Below are 22,777 nucleotides of genomic sequence, written 5' to 3' on the forward strand. Positions count from 1 at the left end.
AGGGGTAACAATTCTTCTCTAGAGATTCCTTCCACTGTCTGCATTCAAAACACACAACAATACCATTGGGTTAAGTTGTGGTGATGGTAAAGTCAATAGAGGCATGATCGAACACACTTGCCAACATCAACGCCCTGTCCACACTCACTGATAGTACTTTAGAAGACTCCTGGAAGTATCACTGCTAGGAATGACAACATGACGGTTGGGGGGGAGGTATTCAATGGTATTATGAGCCCTACATTAGACTCATAAGGCTCTACCACATCTTATAGGACCACTTCACTTTCCAAATGTGTGAGATCCTTGGGACTCAGCAGCGAGTGGCGTGCATGAAAAAAGGGCATGTATGCACTACTCAGCCTACCATCATTCATTCTACTCAATCAAATACTGCTTTATCCAGGCAGTGGAGCTTGGTGGAGCGATAGAGGCATCAATTCTCTAGACATACCTTCCTGACCACTTGCTTACAGAAATGTTTCTACGCCATCCAAGCGGAGACCCTAAAAGAACTTAGCTCCTAAATGTATGGTGGCTTCTGTAAGATGAGCTCAGAGAGTTTTTTGTAGGTTTTGCCATAAATCAGTTGCCCATGGGAAAGCTATGTCCTTCTTGTTCAGGACCGCTATGTAAAGAGAGTAGGAGGTTGTGTTGCCTTAAGAAGCAATAACTACTTTAGAACAAAAACCTGCTCAAGCTCATAATGATGAGACTCTCTGCAGCCTTGAGGCTGCCAGACTCACTCATACAAAGTATGCTAGAGACTACCAAATCAGCCTGGATGGCTTCTCAGTCAGAATCAATTAAGGCTGTGACAAGGCAGATACATTGTTATACTTGCTGGCCAATATAGAAAAAGTGGCAACAGTGGTCCCAGCCATGCAATAACCAGAGAAGGGCCAAATCACGGACTCCCTAGCAGATGCATAGGATATTGGCCGCTTATTACAGACTACTTTATAGGGAGCACTGTCCACTGACAATTGGGGCACAAATTTCCAAGACCAAGCTTTCCACCCGCATTGGATAGACACTGGCTGGCACTAGATCTCATCCTAGCACCAAAATAGAACAAAGAGTGAATACGCTATATACCAACAGGTAAAACATCTGACTCCAATGGGATGCCCTTGAAGTTCTTTATGAGCAAACTGTTGTACCTGTTCCCTGATATTTTAGCAAAAATGGAGGTGGCCTCTTAAATTGGTTCATTTCCTTATGACGTTCGAGGAGCTATTCATTATTATTAACAACCCAGGAAGCCCCCAAATAGCTCCTTCTTCTACTGCTCGATCTTACTAATTAACATGGAGACCAAGGTCCTGGCTAAATTCCTGACCAACAGATTAGTCGACATAAGATCTACGCTGATGAATGGGAACTAAAACGGCTTCAAGCCTGGGGAGAGCATGTGTCTCTACCTAGGGCCTGGATATAGTATAGCACTAGCAAGAATAGAAGACCCACAGCCCATTTGTCCTAGAGGACTTTGGAAAGGTCTCTAACTCTGTAAATTGGCCTTTCCTTTCATGCCTTGAAGAAAATAAATACATTTTGTAATCCACTTTTCATTAGATATATTAACATCCAATAATCTAACACATATCAAAAATTGTGTGGGTAGTCAATCACATGAAAACTATTCAGCAACTCTTTAGTTCCAATTCTTTCACTACCTGAAGTTGCGACAGGTGCTAGCAGAGCACATGGACAATAATAAAGCTGCCCTTAAATTCAATCCACTGGAGCAAAAACGGACATTGAAGAACCCAGGTGAAAAAATCATCTCCAGGATCTATTGATCTCTGGCAGAACAAACACCCAACCCACTAAAAGATGTGAGCTCTACTGGGAGATGGACCCAGGGGGCCTGGAAGACGAGGAATAGATCAAGGCCAAAATGGCTTTGTGTTCCCTAGCAATATCATCCAACCTTTATCTTTTTTTACATTTTAAATATTTTCAAAGAACTGTATAACCCTGAAAAGACTTTAGAAATTGAACAAAAGCCGTAATTACAAAATGGCAGCAGTCTTTTACATCCACGCAATATACAAATGCTTTAGGGCCTACTTGTCAAAAATACACCACTCTCTAGAAAGGACAGTGGGGCGATCTGTGGTGGCAGACCCGAAAGTACAAATCTTGGAGACAATGGAGCTTATGGGTGAATTGGGGGGGAGGGGGGTGGAGGACTGAGGAGTCCTGGCATGCTGGTGGCAATGGGCATGTTAGTTAGCGAAAGAAGATCCTGCACGCTACTAGAGCTCGGTTTAGACCCACCCTCAGTTCCTTAGAGATATGGTTTAGAAGAAACTTTCTATAAGAGAAGGGGCTGCTCCAAAAATATAGGAAGATCTGGGAGCCTGGCAGCAACACTTCCATGTAATACTACCTAGCTTATGACTCTTCTTAAATAAACATGAATTCAATGCAATCACATTAAGCAAGACACTGTTGCTAAAGCTTTAAGTTTTGCAGTTGTCAAACGATGCATCACAGACTGGGCTATTGTAGTTTCTGAATAAAAACAATAAAAAGAATTCATACAAAAATGAGTGTGCTTCCATGCAACAGCTGGTGGGTCAGTCCTTTACTGTTCCACTGTCTCGTTTTAAAAGTCCCCCTTTCATTACTTTCTTACTCCTCTTAATTATCATTTTAGAGCATAACATAGAGCCATAGACATTGATAGTGAGCTGTTTGGTTGCAGCTCATTTCAACTACAGTGGTATGTATTCCACAAGGCCACTGCTTCTACACCAGTTGTCCACCACGGAATGGTGTTGTCCACTGTGTATCAGTGTTTTGCTATTCCATTCTGGCCAACATGTTAATTCTAAATGTTGAGGCTGTGCTTGAACTTTAAAATGATGATATTCTACGTACAATACCATTGCAAGACTGCCACCTGCTGCTATATCTAATTTTATTTGTTATTGCATGTTTATGCCCGCCATAAACAGGCGGCAGCATGTTTTTTACAGTTTTATTCTTTTAAATGTATCTTTCATATTTTGTTGAGTTTGTGTGTTTTACTGTAGTTGTTTAAATGGGTGAATGCAAAAATGAGTTGGTGGGTAGATGATTTGTTGCATGAGTGCAAGGATGGGTGAGAGTGCATGTATTGTGAATTATTGAGTGTCTAAACCCATCAATGATTGAAGGGGCTTTTTCATTTATGAGCCAAACCTATTGGCATTGAAAGTGCTTATTTTCAACATTTTTCATAGGTTTCTACCATGTCACAAATGAACCCCATTAACAGGGCATGAATTTTAGCATGGTACTCTCCATTTCACCAATTTGCTATAGGTGCTTTCCTCCATAAGCCAAGAATTACCTCCAGTATGTCAGGGCCAGCGACAAACTTTCAAGTATACAAGGTACCTACACTCACACTTTCACATTCACTCTAACAAACACTCACATACCACCAATTTTATACTCTCACACACTCCCAATTTATTTTAACCCATTTGCGGAGTGAAATTGGACTACCAAAACCTACCTTATGTACTATGAAGGATGAACCTGAAAAATTGATCGATTTCAGTTGGCTCAGGCATTTCTCCAGGGCAGCAAAATATGGTGTAAATGTGCACCGCAATCCACTTGCCGCATAAAAACCGAATTCATCGAGCCCTAAATATCGGTGCCTACATTTTGTGTTGACCTAGAAAAGCTTTCCCAGCTGATCCTCTGCTATACCTGCACTGCCTGTTAGTAAAGTTTGGTAAAACATTTTCAATATTCACTCACAAAAGTCAAACCAAATGGCATTATGAATACTTGTCTTCATTTAATACATTTTAAATTTAATTTATATTTAAGAGCAAACATTTCAAGTGATTGCACGCCTCCTTTAGCTAACCCAGGTTTTTAAGTAGCAAAGTAAGCATGTTGTCTTTTTCAGTTCCTATTGACAATGAAAAACAATGTCCCAAAGCGCAGCATGCTGGTGTCTGAAAAGTAAGGAGTGGTAAGTTGTCATACATGACAATGGGTCACATAAAAAGTATGTAAAAAAGTTTAAAAAAAAAAAAAGGAGGGGTGGCTGAGGAGCCGAACATGGCAGACGAGTCTCTCTAGAGCTCCGCCGGTTCGCCCCTTCTCGGGGCACATATCCTTAAATATCATGACCCCTGTTGCCGCCACCGCGGGTCACTCGTCGAGAAACACCCTGAGACCCTTCCGGCTGCGGTTGGCAGTGACGGAGTGCCGCAGAGACCAGGAGCTGTGCCCGATTGGCGACGGCCGCGCACTGGGCCGCGGGCTGTGAGAGCCTGCTGTAGACTGCGGCTGCTGAGGGAGACTACATCGGAGGCGGCTGCCCTGCCCTGTGTTGCCCGGGTTGGTGTGCGGCGCTCACCGGACCACGTGGGCGGCTGTGAGGGACTGGATCGGGCAGACGGCCTGCGGTGCCGTTAAGATGCATTTGTGTGGCCCATCCCCCCACCTTTCCAAGCGCCGGACCCTACATAGAGGAAGCTCTGGGTCAGGTCGAGACCCGGCGCCTGAAGTTGCCTGCATCGCTGGGATTGTCCCGTGAGCCCTAAGTGACTGATCGTCCGGTCCTCAGACTGCAGCTCTTCACCCTGTGAGTGATATCACGTGGGAGTACACCAGGAGACCTGGGTCCGCGGCGGCAATCATCCTGTGTGGACATTCCTGAGCGAACGCCCCCTGCTGGGGTGCCAGTGCCACGAGTGAACTCAGAGCCTGGCCGGTGGGGTCCCTCCCGGCACCTGGAATTTGCTGTGTGGTGCCCCGCTGTTGCCCCTGTGCCCGTTCCCAGGTGGAGGTGGTGTAACGTGCGTAACCTGGAGGTGGCGTGCGGCCTTGGGGTGGTGCGTGTCCGGACTGTGCTGTCAGCTGTCGCCCCTCTTGTCCGGTGAGACTCCATTCTGCTGCACCGGGATTCTGGCAGCGGCCCATCCCGGATCACTTGGGGACTCGGTGGGCTTCTTCTGGGTGCCGCCCAGAGCTCACGTGGGTGCGGACGTTGGTGGGCCCAGACCCGGGACTGAGAAACTCTTGCCTCGATGGACTAACCGCCATCCTCTACTAGCCGCCCCCTGCGGGAGCCTCCAGCGGCGCTTGGGCTGCACTGGCTGCGGTCCCTTTCCAGCTCATATGGGATATTGAGAAGCTGGTCCCGTATATTCACTGGGGGCCCTGGGGAGTGTGACTGTTGGGGACGCCAGGGCAGAGCCCTACGCTTGGACCCGGGGTGGTCGAATTCTCGCCGCTGCTGTCGCTCACCTATCTTCTGTTGTCTTCCCCACTTTTCCTGCCTGCGGTTGGGACTGGCCTGGTGCGGGCTCCTGTGCTTTGCTCCCTCAGCCGCCATGGGCAAAGATAGACATGGTGCGGCGGCTTCCAAACAGAGCACCATGGATAACTACACCTCCGTCCCCGCTGGGAAGGAAGCTGCAGAGGGTCTGCCTCCGACACGGCGATGCTGCTGGCGGCAATTAATCAGCTGCGGACAGCCCTCGAGGCCCACATTGGGCCGTGGGCTCGGAGGTGTTGTTTCTCCAACAAGATCTTCGGAAAGGGGGTGGATCGGATCACCGAAGCAGAGACAAGGGTCTCCACTGTGGAAGACTCAGTATCCACCCTCCAGCAGAAGGTAGACAAACTTGCCATGATTTCCCGGGAGCTGACGGCACGGGTCGAGGATGCAGAAGGTAGGGCCATCCGCAACAATGTCCGCTTAGTGGGTTTTCTGGAGGGCTGCGAGGGAACGTCCATGGATAACTTCATCTCGGGCTGGCTGAAGGCGCTGCTGCCGCCTGAGGACAGTTCCTCATGCTTCGTGATCGAGAGAGCCCACCGCGCCGTGACCAAGAAGCCGCCACCTGGGGAGCGTACGAGGCCAGTGATCGCCCGGCTCCTCAACTACGCCGATCAGGATGCCATCCTTCGGTATGGCATTCTCCATAAGGACAAAATGGTCTTTAAATCTCATCCCATCATGGTCTTCCCGGACTATACTAGGCTGGTTCAGCAGCAGCACCAGTCCTTTGTGGCGGCCAAGTGACGACTTTGACAATTGAACTTATCCTACCCGCTGCTGTTCCCTGCCCAGTTGAAAATTATCTGGGATTTAGAGAGTGCGAAAATGCCTTAAGAGTATTGAAATATGACACCCACCCTCCGATTGTTTTTGCAGTCTCCCGTTTTTTAAATGCCATGTGGATCAAACGCAGAAATTATTGTAATTAAGTAACAGGCATTAATGCATTTCATGTACTTTTATTGTATACTAAGTACAATTTTGATTCTATCGTCCTGCATTTTAAAAAAAAATTTTTTATTATTGTGTAATGATGAATTGTATGTTGTTATATTTTATGTGTACTTTTATGGCCTTTGCGGCCGAAATAAAGTTTATAAATGGAATGGAAAATGATCTACAATTCCAAAACCTTCTTTGACACCCCGGAGGAGGTCTTCGTGTGGACTGATGAACGATGCAACCTCAAGCCTCATTCGCCACCACCTATAGACTCGTACTCCTCCCAGGGCTCGCACCGGAGCGGTCGGCAGGGCAGGGACACTGCTACGAGGTGCAATAGATCTCGATCCAACTGGCGTGCCCAGAACCAGAAAGGCCCCGGAGACTGGGGTAGCTTGGGCGTACGGACTCCTCATATACTGTTCTTCTTCAATTGATGGGCGAAGACGCAGGCGGTGGCCCCCTGCTGGGTTGCTCCTGATTCTATGGTTGGGGTCTTTCTCACCAGCCCTGGAGAGTGTCGGACTTAGCACGCCCTGATTGTTTTGGGTAATGTTGGGTGGGGGGGGGGGGGGGGGGGGGAATACCATTGGAGGAACCGCTTGGGTCATCATGTTTGGGGTCTGGGACGAGCTTCCACCGTGAGAAATAATCCTTGTTCTTGGCGTATGGGGGTGGGGGAGGCAGGTGGGTCATGGGGGGTTGTTTGTTGTTAATTCTATGTTTTACGCACCATGCACACAATACCTTGCTCAGTCACTAGTACATCGTCTAGCAGTACACGCTATGAGAACCAGGAATGGCCCACACCACAGCTAACTCTCCGCTGGGCGAACTCAACATTCTCATCTGGAATGTGCGGGGTTTACTGAATAGGGTTAAGCACGGGGCGGTGTTCCATCTGGCAAAACGCTACTCGGCCAACATCCTACTATTGCAGGAGACACATATTCTAGGCACTAAAGCCCCTTGCCTCTCCCATTATGGGTTCGCCACGGTGTATCACTCAGGCTTCACCAGGGGAGCGCTAGGTACGGCGGTTCTCATCCACCGCAGAGTGCCGATCCAGGTTACACAGCACTGGTTGGACACTGGTGGATGTTTTACGGTTATCTCAGGCAGGATAGCTGGTGAACAGATCACAATTGGGAGTGTGTACGCCCCACCCCCACTCGGTCAGACATTCATGGACAAACTGACACAGCTCTAGGGGGATCTCCCGGGTGGCCTGACGATACTGGGTGGAGACTGGAACGACATTATGACTCCCTTAGATAGGTGGCGGGCTCAGCTGCCAGATATAACACCCCCAGATCCAAATTGCAGACACTGGCACATACACTGGGCTGGGCGGACTCATGGCGGGCCTTTCATCCCTCAGAAGCCGGGTTCACATATGCATCGTCAGTTCACCCTACCCTTTCGCGCTTGGACTATCTGTTCCTCCCACACAGCTATATACACAGAGTAACACACACATCTATCCTGCCTCGGGGTCTCTCCGAACATTCGCCGGTTCAACTCAAGCTGCGCTTGCGGACTTGTTGAGCCCCCTATCGGTGGCGTATGTCACCGTGGCTGCTCTGCAGTGACGAGTATCAGGAAATGCTACATCTGGCAATCGCCGACTATTTTAGTTTCAGTGCCGAAACTTCCCTGTCCCAGGTCACTCTTTGGGAAGCTTTTAGGCCCACAATTAGGGGGGGGGGGGGAGACATTAGCTATCGCACGGGGAGAAGCAGTGTCGCCTGACACAGATACGGGACCTGGAGGACCGTCAGGTCCATCTGCAATCTCAAGTGGTGGAGGGCTCGGACCCCACTGCCCGTCGTAATATGCTGCATGTTCAGCAGCAGCTCCATCAGCTGCTTACGGATAGTGCTAAAGAGGCCTGGATGGCAACCCAATACAGACTATATCAATGGGGCGATAAGTCCAGCCAGATGCTCCATAGGCTTTGCCAGGTCAGGGCGTCCCCGACTCCGGTCCCCCTACTGAGGTCCCCGGATGGCGACATGTGCGCCTACCCAGAGGCTGTGGTTCAGGCCTTTCCTAATTTTTACACGGCGCTTTATGAGGAATGCGAGGTAATTGTTGAATCCGATATAGATGATTTTTTTACAGATATTCCTCCCAGGCACCTTTCAGATGCGCAGCGCGACGCCCTGGTCGCACCCATATCCCTCAACGAGCTGCAGGCGGCATTATCCAATACCCACCCCGGGCGCGCACCGAGCCCCAACAGGTTCTCATGTGACTTCCTGCGCCCGCACGTTGGGACTCTTGGACCCGATTTGCTTAAGGCGCTACACGAGGCTGCGGAGCAGTATATCCTGCACCCAGACTGGTGACACGCCGTAATCGTAGTTTTCCTCCAACCGGGCCGCCCTCCGGAAGACCCGGGTTCGTATCACCCCATCTCCTTGTTGAATTTTGAGCCTAAACTGCTAGGGAAGGTTCTGGCCGACCGTCTACGCATGTGTATCCAGGATCTGGTACATCCAGATCAGGCTGGCTCTATGCCACAACGCTCCACCAGACACAATATCAGACGGGCCCACAACTCAGTGGCGGAAACTCAATGTTTGGGACGCCCAGCGGCGGTCCTACTGGCAGACATAGATTAGGCTTTGACTCATTGAGCTGGACCTATCTTTTTTAACTCTTGGAGGCTGTCAACCTGGGACCCCGCTTCAGGGCCTATGTGAAATTATTATATACAGACCCTACTGCATCGGTTCGTACGGCCAGACACTGCTCGGCCCCCTACCCCATCCGCAGGGGAATGAGACAAGGGGGCCCCTCTCCTCTCTTTTTATTTGCCTTGGCGATCGAGCAATTAGCCGCGTGGGTGTGCCGAGACGCTGTCCTCTAAGGACTGGACTGGTCGCCGGAGTGTTTGGACAGGATCGCGCTATATGTGGACGATGCCCTGTTCTTTATCTCGGATCCCTGGGACTACGGGCCACGTGTGCTCCAAATCCTGCGGATTTTTGGTGAGACTTCTGGGCTTTGCGCTAACCCGTCCAAATATATTCTGTACCCATATGCGTGAGCAGAGGAGTCAGGCCAGGGCCTCGCAACTAATCATTGCAGACGCGGGCTTCAAGTACCTCGGGGTCTATATCACACGGTGTCCTAACGAGGCTTGGTCACGCAATGTCGCCCCGCTGCTCCCTGCGGTCCGCGATGAGACGGCGGTGTGGTCTCATCGACCCCTTTCGCTATACGGTAGGTCCGCCATTTTCAAAATGGTGTCTTTACTGTGCATATTATATCGGCTGCAGAATAATCCGTATCTTATCCCCCCGTCGTGGTTCCCCCAAATGAATGCACTCCTGAATAGGTTCCTCTGGCAGGGGGGTGCTATCCGGGTGGCGCTTGAGACGTGTATCCAGTCTACGTACTGCAGTGGGATTGCGGCGGCCGATGTACGGGCATATTACTGGGCTTCGCAGCTCCTGGTCATTAATGAATGGTGGTATGGTTCCCAAGGGGAACCCGGCCTATGCCGTGGAGAGGCTCTTCATGGAGGACACCTCGCTGCTCCACCTCCTGTACAGCAGCTCGTCCTTGGAGGCACTTCCTCCGGCCTGCCGGACAGTTATCCAGTTATGGAGGCGGGTGGTCCGGTCTATGGGATGATGGGGTATGCTGACCCGGGATACTCCCCTCTGGCAGGGATCACACCTCCGGCCTGTCTCGTCACTAGTGGGCTTTTGTAGGTGGGACGATATTGGGATATCCACTCTTGGGGATGTTATGCAGGGGTCAACGCTTAAGTCCTTCCAGAGGTTGCAGGAAGATTTCGACCTTCACAAATCACAGTTCCATAGGTATTTACAGCTTTGCCATGCCCCGTTCCCCCTGATATGGCGTCTCACTTCTCTACCCGAGTTTCATCCGTTGCAGGGTCGACTGTTGATGGGTGATTTGGGGGCCCACAAAATTCGGCAAATATATCAAACGCTCACCACACACTCCAAGACCACGATACATCGGACCCGAGCGGCATGGGAGGTTGACTTGCCGGCTTTGACTGATGACGACTGGGCCGAGGCGCTGGCTAGCCCCAGGTACTCTGCAGTCTCCACTAGATACAGGCTGATCCAATTTAAGTATCTCCACAGGATATTTTCCACATGCCTCCGCCTCTGGAAGATGGGGGCCATTCAGTCCCCTACCTGCCTCCGCAGTGACTCGGACGTGGGGTAGTTTCATCAAATGGTATGGAGCTGTGGGGCACTGCAACACTTCTGGTTGGGCGTCCTGTCTTGCATGGGGCGGGTATTGGTATGGGACATTCCTGCAGACCCTAGACTGACACTCCTTCACAGTACGGAAGACATTGGGGGAACAGATATAAAAGACACCTGTTCTTGGGTCTTACATTGGCAAACGCGGGACACTGCACAACACTGGAAGGCTACATCCCCACCATGTGTAGCGAATTGGAAAAAGGCCATGGATAGGTGCCTGTCTGCGGAGATTGCGGGGTTTCAGGTGAGGGGCTGTCCACAAAATCATGGGAAGATCTGGGCCAGGTGGGCCAAATATCTGGGTATCGATTTGTCCTTACTAACGCAGCCAGTAATCCGGGATCCTCTTGAATGGCTTGTGGTAAATGATTTACCGATTTAATGTGCTAGAAGCATTCACACATCGACTGGAACTTCTTTGAGGTGTTTGTATTACATTTTGGATGGTATGTATGGTGCGTGGTTGGGGGAGGGGGTGGGGGGGCTGTTTCGGGTCTGATGTTCTGCAGACCTGCTGGGGTGAAAATTTTCAGTACCTAAAGTCTTTACACTATGCATTTCAACTGTATGCTGCTGGTGGGGCCTGGCCCATTTGGTACTACGAAAGATCATTTAAATCTGTTATTTAAAAAGAAAAGTAAAAAAAAAAAATTACAGGGAAATAGTTTGTGAATTTTTCAGTCTTCATTTTAGGAACCAACCAATGGTTATTTAGTAAAGTTGTGAGGGCGGAAATTGCATTACATGTGCAGATGACAGAGTCTCAGTTCTATTGGGCAGATATGCACACTCGTCTGAAAGAGTGGGGCTTCCTGAAAACGTTACTGCCACCACAGTCAAATCCCCCTGTAGCATGGAGTCTATGTTAAAGCACTACCTACAACAGCACGCATCTGTAGTCACACTGCTGAGCTGCAGCAGCAACTGAACTTTCTGAATGAAACGTTAGAAGTCTCACTGCTGGTGCCTTTGCTCCAGAGCAGAGCCCAGGCTTTGGTGCGCTTTCATAAGCCCCTCAGCTAAAATATTTCTGGGTCTCGAGTCCCAGTGTCCCACAGAAGGTGCTGGCACCCGTATCCCCTGCATTTCTGTACCACGAACCATGTTAACCAATTCCACAAATGTAAAAGTGAATACATTTACTAACAAGCTCTGTAAATATGAGAAATTCACAAATTACCTTAGAGTTAAGGCTTCTCTTAAAGGAGCACACAAGTGTAAAGCACAAAGAAAACTATAATAAAAATAACATGTCCAACTAAAGCATAACAAATTCCCATTTTTATGATCATTTCCACTCTGAATTATTTTCTTAGCTTATGGTTTTACTTGGAACACAAAGTCTCAAAAATACATCCGTTCCAACACGAATTGAAAGTTGACATTTGGGCCAAGATCTGGCTTCCAATACGAGTCTCATTAAACTTACTTCATCAGCCACTCAACAATCTTCTTCTGTGACCTGAGATGCGGCAGTGTGTACTTTTCTTCTCCATCCTCAAAGTATTTCACAGTGGGAAACCCAGTGATTTGAAATCTCTCAGCCAGCCCTCTGTGCACAGTGGCATCAACTGCTGCCAAGACTCCATGAACCTGGGGTGGGAGATAACAACCCTTACTCTAAGCAAAACACTGAGACATTCCATACTTGCCAAACAATCTTACAACATTGTTTCTGTCATAAAACACTAAAGCAAAGAGGTTCACAATACATACAAAAGCATATGTACTTTTATGCTTATTCTAAAAGAATGTAACTGCAATAACAAAGTTGATTTTGCTGAATATGAAGCAACTATAACACCTCAGTTCACAGGTCATCTCACAACAAGTAGATAGCACCATCCTCTTCCACCTAGCAGAGCATGTGTGAAAGCAAGTTGTAAGAAATCAGTTTATTGGTTGAAGGGGTGGAAGCAACAACCACAATCCTTGTCAGGGTGAACCACACTAAATTAACCTGTGCTTAACCCTCTGGTAGAGCTTGGCACAAAACCAGTCAGGCTTAACTCAAAGGCAATGTGCACAGTATATATGCAACACACAAAGAGTAATGAAGTGAAAACACAACATAGGAAAAATCGCAAACCAATTTAGGAAAATAGAGTATATTTTAATTAGTGAAATGATACTAGAATAACCAAAATCGAATCAGTAGAACTGGAGATATGCAATTTAATTATATATTTTTTGTATATAAACAGCACCTACATGCACAAAGCACTACTCGCGGTCATCTGGCTGAGTAGACCGGAAGAAAGTCACAAGTTTAGGCTGACCTCGATGGAATCTTCGTAGGTTGGGTACAAGGACCAGATTAGTACAGCTGAAAAGTTACATTCTAAGCCCGACGTGAAGAATTCTATTCACAGTGGAAGAGACTGCGTTGTTGGAGGACTGTTGTTGTAGTGCGAACTGCCAGTTGAACGTTGTGGATGTTTGTTGCTGTAGTTTTGCTTTGCCAGTCTTCGAAGGCTGTTGCTGCTGTACCACAAAGTGCAGGTCTCGCTTTGCCGAAGGCCGTGGACCGTCATTGAAGGCATGAAGAGCAGGTCTCACCTGAGCTTCTCGTTGGCGATTGTCAGGGGTGACAGTTTCACTGTCAACAGGCCAATTCTCAGTCAGCTGGGCAGTTACAGGGAGAACTCTTGAGTTTGTTGTGTCCCTTTAGCACACACAGGAGGTCAGCCAACTGAGTTTTGGAGTTACTCTGTGTAGCCTGGAATGAAGGCAAGCATGTCTAATTTTCCTTCTGAGACAGCATGGCAGTCATTCAAGCAGCAGGGGAGTCCTCTGGCAGCATGGCAGTCCCCATTCTGTAACTTCCATAGGTCCAGGAAAGTTATGATGATAATTATACCAGATTCCAACCTTTGTGTGGGGGTAGACTCCCGTCCTACCCCCACATCTGGTTCTGGAAAGGTATTCCACAGTCAATGTTCCAAACTGCATGGGAGTGGCAAAAGGCAGGGCATGCCTGGTGTCAGATTCCTTTGTGTGTACAGGAGGCAAAGCTATTTGAACAGTAAGTGGGGCTGGGTACAACCCCTCCGCCAGGTTGGTGCATTCTGTCCACATCTAACCACCCCTTTGTGATACTGTATGGAAGCAATACACAAACGCCCATAGCAGAACCATTTACAGTCATGGACCCAAGACACTGGCAGAAGATACAAACGATTAAGCCAAGAAAATGACAACTTTGTAGAAGTGGCATTTTCAGAATTGTAACTTAAGGTTTGACTTCACCATTAAAGAGGATTTTAAATTTTAAAAAAATTGAGTGAAAACAGCTTATCTATTTCTGCTCCCAATCTGGAGGTAGCACTTATAAAACACAATAAGGTTCCCTAGAGTTAGTCAATGGGAGAGAGAGGCCTTACAACAATGAAAATGACTTTAGGAGTTTTTCACTGTCAGGACATGAACAACTTACATATACATGTTCTGCCTTTTAAATACAATGTACCCTGCCCTATGAGCCTATAGGGCCTACCTTAGGGGTTACTTATATGTATCTAAAAAGGAAGGTTTAGGCCTGGCAAAAGGTTTATTTGGCCAGGAGGTCGAAATGACAGTTTAGAACTGCACTTCAGGCTCCAGTGGTAGGACTGAGACGTGTTTTAAAAGTCTACTTAGTGGGTGGCACAATGAGTGCTGCAGGCCCAATAGCAGCATTTAATTTACAGGCCCTGCCTACATGTTGTGCTGGGGACTTGCAAGGTAATTAAAATGCCAATTAGGTGCAGTCCAATTTTACCATGTTGGAGGAAGCAGGATAAGAGTGCACAGAGCCCCAGTGCCAACAGAAACTAGGTCAGTAACAGAAGGCAAAAATCATGGGATACCCTGCAAAATGGCCAGGTCCAATGCAAGTGATTTGCGTGAATATTTTCAACTAAAATGAGTTTGGCCAATTCTAGCAGCAGCAATCTGCAGGCAGGAAGGAGAGAGAGGTGTGGAAGGAGAGAGTGATGTAAAGGGATAGAGAGCCTCTGAGTGCCTGCAGTGCTGAGTTTTGATCGATTAGGAGGGTAGGTGGAGGGATGGAGTGAGAGAAGGGGAGAAAGTGATATGGAGGTAGGTGCACCAAGGATGAGTGTGAAGGCAGGATTGGGGTAAGCAAGAGGCTGGGAGAGGGAAACAGAGTCAGGCAGAGAAAGAAGCAGGACATGAAATCACATTAAGCGCTTAAGAAGAAATACCAGGGAAATTTGCATGAAGAAAAATAGACAAAAGCAATCAAATAGCGGATTAAACCTAAATGTTCCTGGAGCAGCACAAACAAAAGAATAGGGAAAAAAGCCCTTTTATCAAAAGCAGGGAATGGAAATACGTAAAAAGAAGCTATCCAACAATGAGCAGGTGGGCAGACCCAAAGTCCATACCAAGCACACGTCAAAGTATCGGTTACAATGCTCTTTGTAGCGAGACGGCACAAATTGATCTCAAGCTCCTGCAGTACAAGTCTGTGTCCCCTTTCTAACATTTTCTATTTCAGATATTTCCAAACAGGTACCATTTCGCCAACACACAAAAACCCTTATTTAAAGCCAGATAAGAACCACATTGATATACACAATATCTTGACCATCATTTAAGTGGTTCAAAAATATGTCAAAGCATGGTGCCAGTGCTATATTTATGTCTGTGTCGTTTATTGCTAGGCTAGAGCTTTCAGCCAACAGAGGCAATACTTCATGTGAAACAGCGATATATTCAATCTTGTTTATTGAGCCTGTGCCATACAGCAAATGAACAAGCAACCCAATGAAAATGTTTATAACCAATCCCCAACCCTGCATCTATCAACAATAATATTACTACACAGAAGACAAGAGAAAACATAACATACACTATGCATGGAGGGGGAGTGTGACTCATCAGGCACACCCTGTGGGGAAAGGCTGTGTAATAAAACTGCCATTGACAGGGTAGTATGCTTTCAGTGGGTGTGGGAGGGCCAAAGTTAAGATATCAATGGAATATACAGTTCTGGAGCACAAACAGTGGCGGCTCGCAGAGGGAGTGCTGCGGGCGGTGGGGAGGGGCAGGGTGGGGGGTAGTGGACTCGGACATACGACGGACTGGAGTAAAAGAAGTAAATAAAACTATTTACCTTACGCTCGCTGCATCGCCGAGTTAGCAATGCAGCGAGTGCAAGGTAAATAGTTTTATTTAGTTAATTACTTTACTCCTGTCCGTCGTATGTTCGAGTCCACTACCCCCACCCTGCCCCACTGCCCCGCAGCAATCCCTCTGCGAGCCGCCACTGAGCACAAAGAATTATGAAACACTCATTGTTACATAATAAACTTTATACAATCACATTTTTCCCCTCACTCTTTACCCAGGTTACAACTAAGACTTACTTCACCTGGCTAAAAAGAGGCAAGTTACTTTCATACTAGACCCACAGTTTAACCAGGTAGCAGACCTTGATCTTTTAAATCAAGCAGAGGCCTTCCACTCTCCCCAAATTCACAGGGCGGAAGTTCAGAAACAAAGGGATCTTGCATTTTATCTCCGTGGTTGCTAGTTAAATATTAGCTTGCGGTTTGGTTTCATTAATTAAGCTCTGATACTACGCAGCGTTCTGCATTTGGCTCATTCAAACCACTGCATGAGACTTAAACTTATCAGTTGACATCAATCACCAGGATTCAGATTATTCTTTTCCTCTAATAAGATTTAAATGTTTCTCTCGAAATTACAGAGTGAGAAGGCAGGACGTCTCCTAGAAACCTCCAATCAGCAGTAATGTTTGTTCTCTCAGGAGTGGGTAATTGGGACCTCATGCAGACAGGGAGTGGGTGTGGCTTTTGTCTAGAGAGTCATTTCCCTAGGAAGATTAAAAACTGGGGAAAAAGTTGATTGGGCGATGACAATCATTTATTGTACAGTCTGCAAAGATCAGCTGTTCCTAGATTACCCAGCCTGAAGAGGGACATTAAGAAATATGGAACACAATACTATAGGACTTCACTATCCCACCTTTTTGAGGAAAGGTGAAGGATCTCCAAGTTAAGGAAAGTTCCCATTGGTTGCTTTAAGAGCCACTTGATTATGGTCAATGATTTTCTTTCACAATTCAAAACTGCTTACGACTTAACTGAAGGGCCAAGGGTATATACCAGGATATGACCACCTGACCTGTGACCTAAACTTCGTCTGCCGCAGCATTAGAGCGGTGACATGTTGTAGGGAAGGGAATGTCCTATGCATTGTATATGGGTGTGTTCTCCTCCCAAAATTGCCAATTGTATGTGAACCTAGTATCCTGACTTTTATTTTGGCCCTGGTATCATGCTAACCTTACTTGTTCACAATGGCTTAGGCCTGTCTCTGACAGTTCAAGGTCCAGGACCTGTCCTGTGACCTAGTGGGATGCACCAAACATATCCTCATAGCAGGTGGAGAACTACAGTCCCTGTCCTCAGGATAGCACGTACAGTAGTGGTGACAGCATACCGTGTTTTGTGATTTATAGCTGATTAGACCTTTTTAGGTCTCGCCTGAGCCAGCTCGTATGTGCTGCTCTGCAAAGCTTATTGTAAGGACTTGCAATAGGACTTCCAACTCCCAGAGCTTTGCTTGTGTTTTTTTTTTTTTGCTGCCACGCATTTGATTGGCCATTGCGTAAGGCTTCCACAAAAGAAAGCACGCAAATGGCCAAAGGCTCGGGTATGTCTGCCTTATCTTTAAATGTCCCCTGCCATAGCCTGTGTGTCTCGGGAGCGAGCAGCGCCGCCATCTGTTTCCAATTATCGCGCCTGCGCTTGTTTGCATTTGACTTTCTCGCAATTGCGTTAATTGGAAACAGATGGCGTTCACTTTTGGACAGCCAGCGCTCGTGCCTGTAACATACCCCCCTATTCCCTGTCCCACTCCACCTCGCCCCGTTAACGGTGCGATCCCTTGGCCGCGGAAACCGGTTCCATCCCCGTGCGCTCCCACACACCAGCAGGGCATTGATGGTAATGTATGCGAGGAAACAGCCAAGACTCAGTGATGGGTAAATCGCACTTTCTGAGCACAACTGTTTTTCTGTAATGACAAATCCGCCATTTTGTTGTATAGCAGCAAAGAGAGTCCTTGGGGCAAGGGGCTGTGGGCGCAACGTCCCATCCCTCACCCTATAACACGGACCCCTTCTCCGGGGACTGGCGGCACCATCTAATCCTGCCTTTTTATTGGTCTTTTTCAGCTGTCACGACCGGCGAGAGTCGCAGCCCTACCAGGTACCTATAGGCAGCTGGGACCACTGTACTTTAGTCTGAGGTTTCCGGACAGCGCAGGCTCCGGTGCTATAGAGCCAGCGTTGTCGTGCCCTGCTCTACCAGCACCCCGGCTCCACCAGTCCCTTCTTCCTGCACATATGGTCCCGTGTATATCAGTGCAATAGCGCCTAGGAAGAGCACAGGCCTGAACCTATCAACATGCCCACTGCGCAGTCACATTACAATTAATAGATCCAACCCCGACTGATAGTGACGTATTTATTTTACAAATAAATTGTTTTGGGAGTGCTGGTAGTGAAGAAAAAAAACATTACCTGTGATGCGATTGTAAAGTGCGCAAGTAAATCGACCATTAAACACGTTACAAATAAAATAACCTAACAGGTGTGCATGTAGAGCGCACATTTACTCCTGACGATTTTAAGAGCTATTGACAGATATGTATTATTATCTAGAAGTACTCATTTTCATTGACCTCAGAAGGATGAAAGGCTGAGTGGAGGCACCAGGATTTGAACCTGTGACCACGATGTCATGCACTAATCCCCGGAGCAGATGCCGAGTTCCCTGTCCACCCGAATTATTTGTAAAGGGGCTTGCATTTTATCTGTTTTGTTATTTCTCCTCTGTCTGTGGTTTTGAGTCCGTTTCAGTGCCAAGACGCCCTTGAGGGTTCATTGCCCTTTATAAGTAGCAACTCAGTCCTGCTCAGTTTATAAAGTGAGGAGTAACCGTAAGTGAGGAGTGGCCAACTGGTCGGAGCCCAGGGGTGGGACTTAAGTTAGATTAAAACGAGGCAGGGTGTGTGCTGGTACATAGATGGTAATGCTGCTGGAAAGGCAGTAACCTGTCACTAAATCAATAAAGCAAGAACAGAGCAAGGGACAGAGGAAACCCAAGATTGTAAGGCCGCGTGACTGCCTCACAGATGTCCCTGATTGACGCAGGCCTGTAGAAACCTACGGGTGCTGCCTTGTCTCTGGTGGAATGTGAGTGACGTTTATGGAACAGAAGGATGTCACCACGGAAAGTGAAGAAAGACACACTCCATCTGCGGATGAAAGGCTGAGACACCAGCTCCCTGGGGCATTCCCACCTTATGGCACACATAGAAGCAGCGTTCCCCGCGTCAGTACTGAAAAAATACAGCCCCCAGAGGTCTTTGCTTCTAGGAGCAGATTAAAATGGCGCCTCGCTACAGCCGTAACAGATCACTGGTGAATAAAGAGCTACCCTGAAAACAACATCATCTGGAGTTAAGGAGCCTTCTTTTTTTAGATGTTTTTCTATTTTCTTATTCATCAGTTTATGTTTGTTTTCTGTCAGCAGTTTGCCGCATATAGATGAATGTATAAGTGTCCTTACTGGAAGCGCTCCAGTTTTAGTGCGGCCCTATCCTCTGCTTTGTGCAAGGTGATGCTAGGTACAAAAGAGGGCTGTTGATGGTGTCACACGTGACCTGAGCACACTTGTCAGCTATGACGTATCAAAAACAAGCATTGGCATAGCCAATAGGTCTCACCTTTGGGACCTTATAAGTGTTTAGCCATGCAACAGTTGATGTTGTTGCACCAAGGATATTGTGCTGCATAACTAAATACTTATAAGGTCCCAAAAGCGAGACCTATTGGCTATGCCAATGCTTTTTATCTTTGTCATGAAGAGGGCGGCCTGCTGGCCCCTCTGTTGTTAAGCCACTCTTATTGCCTTTGGGGCCGTGAATTGTTTCACTTGAAGGTGGGATGATGGTTAGTAGTTGTATTGGTACTGTTATTGGTGGCACTGGTAATGGGTGGTGCAGGCTGCAGTGGCCTCTTGACTAGGGCCTTGGCATATATATATATATTTGTTTTTACAAACTATCTATCTATCTATCTATCTATCTATCTATCTATCTATCTATCTATCTATCTATTGTGTATTGAAATTTTGGATGCCCTTGGTTTAGTATGGCATTTTATGGAGGATAAGGAATTGTGGATGTGAACCACCTGCATTCCGGTGGCTGGGGGTGGAGAAGCAGACACTGAAGTGGGGAGTTTGAAATCAGGGATACCTTTAGAAATTCCATCTAGACTGTAAGCAAGCGGCTGCTAATAAGTTCTTTCTGAGCACCGACATTTGGTAGATGGTTTGGGTGAAGGATGGGACTGCAGCTTGTTATTCAAGGTGAGGATGTTTTTAGGCCATGCCTGCCCTTTTGTCTGTCCCTGATTACTGCTTCAGAAAAGCTGAGGACAGCAAGGCGAAGAAAATGTACTTCATGGGTCCCATGTGATTGCTGTTACTTCTTCGAGACAGTTCTAGTGCTACCTGCTGTGATAAACATAAATTTGCTTAAGGGCTGTGTTTGTAGTGTAGCTAGAGATGAACACTTGAAACAAAAACAATCCAAACCAGTTCTGAAGTGTGAGGCAGTGGATTCACAAGCTGTCTGCAAAATGTGAACAAAAGTGGCTTTCAAACCACCCCATTTTGTTCCGAACCCACGTTCTTAACCAAGGAAGGGAGTGCTCACAGAGTACCTGAAGAACAGCTGTGTAACTAGGGCTGGTGTCTACCGGACAGCCAGTCTCCCCTTAAGCTTGCGATTTCTGCTGGGGGAGCTGATGGTCTGTCTTCTGCCTATATACCTGCCTGCTGAGAGAGGGAAAGTTTGCCTAGCCCTGCAGGTAGAGTGACTGTCCAGGATGAGAAGCCTAGGTCTTAAGACTTTATGTTAAAATTAAACATGGGGTAAGAACTATTGACTGAGTTATGTATCTAAACCCCATGGGTGTGAACGGTGACCTAATCTGCATGTGTCCAATTCATGCCTCAGACACAGAATACAGTACACTGTAACTTCTGGCGTCAGCCGGGAGGGGAGAGAAAACTGCAGCGTGATTGGGTAGCACAGTGAAAACATAACCAGGCATCCTGTAGTCTTTCCACTCCAGAGAATTTCTCATCTACCACCACAGAACTTAAAGAGAATTGTTTTCCTTGATCTCACATCTTACTTTGCCTTCTGGCAGAGTCTGATACATCTCAGAACATTTCTAGTATTTTGCAGCCAAAATCCACCTACTGCAGCTTAATCTGTGTTAGACAACTCTCCATCAGCAACTTCTGCCACTTTGTTCAAGTTTGCATCCTCCCTTAACTCATCTCCACCAACAATAGCAGCTACGGAGCTCCTCGAGGCAGTCAAATCTGCTGTGGGCATCATCTCCAGCCTACTTCTTCTTGAACTACCTGTGAAACCAACATAGCTCAGGAGTCGATCCTCTGCCACAGAACAATCTGGCCATCTTGCTGCTTAACCTTTGACCCGGATTCTTGTTATTTTAAAATTGACTCAACGAGGCACAAACTATTTAAATAATTTATAGCACAATAGTCTGTGGAGGATCCCTTAAATCCTTTAATTATGGGAACCTAAACATTTAACTGAAAAAAGAATTAACTTGTTAATTGCCCTAATTGAACATATTTCCACTGCTGACTTTTAACTTGTATGACTCGTATGAATAACGTACATTCTGCTAGTTTTTTTTCATTCCTAAACACAATTTACAGATAAGCCTTGATCCAAAAGTTGAGGCAAGGAGGACTTTGTTTAGCATTTGGCTAATCGCGGCATATTAAAGGCTGGATTTAAAGATTGTGCTAGTTTGTTCAGTGCATATTAAGAATCTAGTGGTCCTTCCATTTCTAACCTGCTCGTGTCCTTTACATATCAAAGCTCCTTAGTTTTAAAGGAAGACATCACATTTATAATGGCATGCTGCGCTTAGAAGCACCACACAGTCAGAACCTTGAAAATCCAACTAGGCAAAGTGAGGGTGACAGAGGAGAAGGCCTTGCTTAAATTGTGATAGTGTATAATAACACAACCATCTTACAAGCCTCAAACTACCTACACTGAGAAGACACTGGGTATGATTGCCTGATCCTGTCGCCTTGCTCAAGAAGATGCCTTGGTGTTCCAGTTCAAGAACAGGAGGGAGGTCTGGAAGAAAAACAGGTGCCTTATGTGCATTGATAGTACAATGGAAACAAACTCACAATGTAAACTGGGAAAACAACTGATGAGTAATCCAAATAAACTGAGATGGCATGAGGCAACAGGCACGTGAGCATCCTTTCGCAGATGGGAAAAGCAAGCATGGAAATCTGGAGAAGATACTTTGGTGGAGAAATGTGGTTTTAGGAATTCTACCGAACCTGAAAACACTAGAGAAATGTAGTGAGCCCTGCGTAGGGATGCCGTGCCCAAAAAAACTGCTCGAGTTGACCTTTGAAGTGTGACTTTGGGGAGCACCGATTTATATTTGGCTGCTATCCTATCTTGCAATTTATTTATTTCAAAATAACGCTGCTAAACCTGTTTCGTTGAAATGGTGCTATAGAGAGGAGCTTGAGTTTTAACACTGAAGAGCACCGGCTATGGAAGCTTGTCCCAGACGGGGTAGGTAAGCAGGTCGAAAAGAGGATGAAAAATCAGCCTTCACGCGTGGATATTCCCAGTCTTGGGCCAAAGACTCCTAAGGGATGTTATTGAATCTAAGAATAACGGGGGATGGCGTCATCTCATACACACAAAGCTGAGCGAATGCTCGCGGACAGAGCAGAGGTCAGTAAGGCAGGCCAGGGTCACAAGGCCAAACGAATGTCATCAATCACACATTCCGGACAACGGGTTGTACCTTGAGGCGCGCGGGCAGCAGACGTTATCCAGGGAAAAGAACGACCTCAAAAATATAGACCAGCCATACTGACTCAAAAATGCGGGTTATGACAACAGGGTTCATACAATTACTTTTACCTCAAAAAATGCTGAATAAAAATGTAGACTGCTAAAACATCAATTATGCAATTATATCTGCCGACAGAATTACGTACGTGTAATATATATATAGATATATATATATATATATATATATATATATATATATATAATCTACTGGCAGTTGCCAGTAGATAGTTATAGTTAGGACCGAGTTTCCATAGGAAATCTCAAAATTCTATTTTGAATAACTTTGGCG

At 46.9% G+C, this 22,777-nt stretch overlaps 1 protein-coding gene across 1 annotated transcript in view; it reads right to left on the reverse strand.

Annotated features, from left to right (window-relative positions):
• The window catches only part of PDIA5 (protein disulfide isomerase family A member 5), a 796,394-nt gene that overhangs the window by 192,470 nt on the left and 581,147 nt on the right, over positions 1-22,777 (reverse strand). The window contains exon 13 of the mRNA XM_085647317.1: positions 11,936-12,099. Within this exon, the coding sequence (XP_085503443.1) occupies positions 11,936-12,099 (164 nt within the window). The remainder of the gene's footprint in view (positions 1-11,935; positions 12,100-22,777) is intronic.

This window comes from Triturus cristatus, chromosome 3_2 (genome assembly GCF_964204655.1).
Source record: "Triturus cristatus chromosome 3_2, aTriCri1.1, whole genome shotgun sequence".
In the NCBI taxonomy this organism is placed as follows: domain Eukaryota; kingdom Metazoa; phylum Chordata; class Amphibia; order Caudata; family Salamandridae; genus Triturus; species Triturus cristatus.